General features: G+C 36.8%; 1 protein-coding gene across 1 annotated transcript; it reads right to left on the reverse strand.

Moving 5' to 3' along the window:
* Positions 1 to 4,586, reverse strand: LOC109058495 (neuronal pentraxin-2-like). The gene is made up of 5 exons (XM_042767459.1): positions 3,957 to 4,586; positions 2,877 to 3,096; positions 2,262 to 2,506; positions 1,263 to 1,442; positions 1 to 1,009 (listed from the first exon to the last, which is right to left on the reverse strand). Exons 1-5 carry the CDS (start codon positions 4,437 to 4,439, stop codon positions 782 to 784), a joined length of 1,356 nt encoding a protein of 451 aa, XP_042623393.1. The 5' UTR covers positions 4,440 to 4,586; the 3' UTR covers positions 1 to 781.

Consider the following 4,586-nt stretch of genomic DNA (forward strand, 5'->3'; position numbering starts at 1 on the left):
ATAGACAAAACCTCAATACAACAGATAATGAAAATGCCTTATTAGTAATCTTATAGTTTATTCAGTGGGGCATTAGAAAGTTATTCTGTGCAAACTCTGTGCTAGCTACATTAAAATGTATTGTATGTTTTTTTTTTTTTGCAGAATAGTCTTGCATTATTAAGAAATTAACAGTAGTTGCATACATAGGAATTATTAAACAGGAATATTATGAAATAACTGCTTAACTACATTTTACTTCTGAAGCTATTGTCATTTTAAGTGTTTTCACATGACAAGTTAAAAAAAAAATCAGAGTTTACAAGTTGCAATTATGAGTTCTACAAGGACATAAATGGTTTTTACAAGTCGTAATCTCATAATTCTGGCAATTCCAACATGGTATGAAAACAGCTATATTCTAACAGAGTACACATAAGGATGTATGCTTTTGTGTGCACCAAAAGGTGACATGGTAATGTACCATGGAGTATCATGTAAATACACTATACATAAATGTTAATCATTCAGTGATATGGTATTTATAAGAGGGCCATGACCATCTGACACAGTATGTTTTGTAATGGCAATTTCCTTTAGCCACAAATATGTCAACTTAATATATAAACTGAAATGTTCCATTTCTCTGCATTTTGTAATCTATCCAGGATTTTTTAAATATATCATTGATATAGTTCATTCAAATTGATTTTCCTGAACTATTTGCTACTTTTTAGGTGATGAATACTTTTTGAGGATGAAAAGGATTTAATATCACTCACTAATACGATATTTGACAATATTAATTGTCAAACAGACGATCTTCGCATAGCTCCAGTGGCCACTTCGATGCTCCACCAAACACCTCGATGTTACTGTCGGTCCAGGCCACCACATTCCCAGACATGTAGAATGAGCAGTTTGACATGGCAATGATATCCGTGGAGCGCAGGATCCGATCCCAGACGTTGAAGTGGCTCAGTTCCCCCACAAAGGCCTGGGTGGCATCAAAGCGCCCCCCTACTACATCCTGTTGAGGCCATAAACGACAGGCCTCGTTAAGACAACAACAATAACCCCTTTTATTCACTCTTAGAGGATGTGCATGCTAACTCTATATGACATTGTTTACTGCCTGAGGTCAAATTTCATTTAAAGTGCAAAGTTTGAGAGTCAGTAACAGGGATGGCATAGTATTACAGATATAGTGTGACTGTGCACTGTGAGGTCTGGGAATGCAGTACAAACTGCTCCATCAGCTCTGTTTATCACTCTGTTCTCACCTGCTCTTGGCCAAGGATAAGGACTCCTCCAGCCTTGATAGGGTGCCAGGGTGCCAGATTTTCTCCTGAGCCCAATCTTTGGCCATCCTGGTAGGCTTCCCAAAGCCCATCCCTAGTAGTCCAAGTGATGCAGACATGGTGCCACCTCCCATCACTTAGTGATAGAGGTAGCTGTGCCACCTATTTGACAACAGCAGGTATTAAAATAGTTTACCAATATTATTTTCTTTGATGCACAAAATCAGATCTTAAGTTTCTTTTTTTTCTCCATACAAGGAATTATACTGCCAATATTTAAAAAAAAAAAAAAAAAAAATCACCATACAAGTAACCATATGGAGTTCTTGTGGAGTTATAAAGTAAAGGTATAGTTCTACCCAAAATTCTTAGCATATTTCCCATCATTTACTCATCCACATGTCATTCCAAACTTGTTTTGGATACCACTGACTTTTATTGTATGGGAAAAAATCTAAGAAAGTCATACAGGGTTGGAATGACATGAAGCTGAGTAAATGGTGACAGAATTGTAATTTTTAGGTGAACTACGTTTGAGGGTTGCAATACGCTATGTCATTGTAAACTTAAAATTTTCATTTACGCTCTCCAATCTCATTTGCAGTTGTGTTTTTTTAAATTTCCATGTTATATATCCAGGTCACTTGAACTTGGTGTTGTTGTCAATCCTCACGCAATGCGTCTAGACAGTATTAACAACTTTTTGTGCTGCTTTTCCTTTTTTGAAGTTTGTCAGTATAAATCACCATCTTTTTTGTACTATTTTTACAACTATTTGTTGTTAAAAATTATGAAAGACATTTCTATTGTTTATAAACATACTCATAAGATTTCTTCTACATTCATTATGTATCATCTATGTCAATGTAGAAGATATAAGTTAAATGATGAATAATAATCTGCAGTGTAATAATAGTAATACTCATCAGTGTCCTCATAACATTCAATGGCAAATTTGCATTTCTTACGTTGGTTCTTTACCTTGTCATTAATGAGCAACTCTATAGGGTTATGGCCCCATTCGATCAGCACAATCTCATTTGCCTGTCCAGGCACTCCATAGGAAAATGGGGTTCCAATGCCAGGGCTCGAACCTGACTTGAGCCACATGCAGATAGTGAAGGCGTACATTTCTGGCAGGCTTTTCTTTACTTGTCCAAAAAGGTAATTTGTGCGAAGAGGAAGAGAGATCTTGAAATTCTCTGGTGATTTAAATCCACCTCCTCCTAAAGTTAAAAATTGTGATTTATTATTGCGTCATCTCTTGAATGATGCAGAAATATGCTGACGGCCCACAAAACCACCTGATTAACCCCTCGCCACTGGAGGGTAATGAAGTCCCTAACTCTTTTAAATGAAACATTAAGGAAAGTAACGTGGACAGCTATGATCAAGAGTAGATTTTAGTGTAAAGGAAACCAAGAAGTGAACTGTAACACTATCGCAGATAAATATGGGAATATTTTTATCAACTTTTGAAGAACATAATGCTAAACAGTTACAAACATTAACAAATAAATGTGGTATAACACTCCCTAGTGTCACGTACTTGGGAAAGAATAATGCCTAAAGAACACAGGAGTTTTTTATGCAGACCTTTCTCCAGTTCAGAGATCCTGTTCATGAGAGAGTTGAGGGTACTGTCAGTGCGCTGACGATGAGCGACTGTCTCATTATATAGCTGGGACTTCTCTTCCTCGAGCTCATTGACCTTCATGAGCAGTTGATTTTCCAAGTCCTCCAGTCTCCGCTGCAGTAGATTTCTCAGCTCATTTGGAAAGGAGGCACCAGAGATATTGGCTCGCATTTGCTGTTGCTTTGGAAAGTTAAATAAATGAAAGGGTTACTTTTCACAGCTTCCTAATATATAGCTGTCAGAATTGTACACATGATTTTCTTTGCCTTATAGGACCAATTCCATTCTGAACACTAAAAAGAAGTAAAATTACTTTGTACATAATCCACAAATCCAGTTAGTTTCTTTTGTGTTTCTTTTTAATTTTTGTTTAATTTAATTTTAATGAATATTTATAAATACCCACAAGGATGTCTTGAAGATACATCATGCAGGATAAATAAAAATAAATAATAAAAACATGTACATAAATTTCTGCTAAGGACAAAAATTCTTTGATAGGTCTCATGGCTAAATGTTTTTACTGACATAGGTAAGTAAATACAAATATGATTAAGAAATGCAATTGCTGATATTTAATTGTAATAGAATACATACGCTGTAAAACAAATAAATAAATAAATAAATAAAATACGGTATAAAAAAAAAAGAAGCTGTGGTTTCCAAAAAATACGACATGGCAAGATCACTTCATGTGTGGAAACAATACATATATAGCCTATATTGTATAAGCGTTACCGTTCGCTCCATCATTTCACACATTCAGATTAACACCTGACCTTTATGGCACTGACTCATTCCAGACATTTTGTCGCTTGGGGCATCTTAAGTAACTTTGGCGTTTGCTGTTAAGGGATAGAGACGTACTAACTAATGAGATCATCCCTGTAAATCCTCAACGCCTCCACATAATTACCAAAATAGTCATGGCAGAGAAACTTCCGGCACAAATGTGATTTCAGTCATTTAATCTGCTTACTTATTTATGTAAAATATGACAAAGCGTCAAACTTACGTAGAGTTAAAATAAACTCTCTTACCTCTAAATTTTCCAGTCGATCTTTCAGACTCTGCATGGTTTTTCCAAGAACGTCAACGCTGTCATTTGGATCTTTAGGCACATCGTCCATTGTGTCCTTATTCATTTTCCTAAACGTTTCGGAGTCAGACTCACAGCGTGACAGCTTAGACGTCAGCTCTTTAATCGTTTCTAACTGATTGATAATTGTCTCCTTCTGTTGTAGGATGGTCTCGCGAAGTTGCATGACGGTGTTTCTCAGTTCCTCCTCCCGGACCGATGCGCTTTGAAAAGGCAGAGGCTGCACGGGGCAATTTGTATCCATGTCAGTGGGGACTGCAGTACATAGAAAGCGCTCACCTTTTTCATTTTGTCCATAGACAACTTTTACACACGTCAGTGCATAGATGAGTCCTGCGAGGAGATGAAGCATTTTGTAGCGATGTAAAAGGCGCGCGGAGAGGTTAAATAATATGAATGCCAATGTAAAACTGTGTTGAATCATAAAAATGACCTCAAACTACACATACCAATTTATACATTTCCATCGAGGGATATTAGTTATGATAACCTGCCCTTTGAACACCTGACGCCGCGCTTCTCGCTCTAGTGCTGCTTACAAGAAGAGCGACACAGACAACAAATGAACTTC

Source organism: Cyprinus carpio, chromosome A12 (genome assembly GCF_018340385.1).
Source record: "Cyprinus carpio isolate SPL01 chromosome A12, ASM1834038v1, whole genome shotgun sequence".
In the NCBI taxonomy this organism is placed as follows: domain Eukaryota; kingdom Metazoa; phylum Chordata; class Actinopteri; order Cypriniformes; family Cyprinidae; genus Cyprinus; species Cyprinus carpio.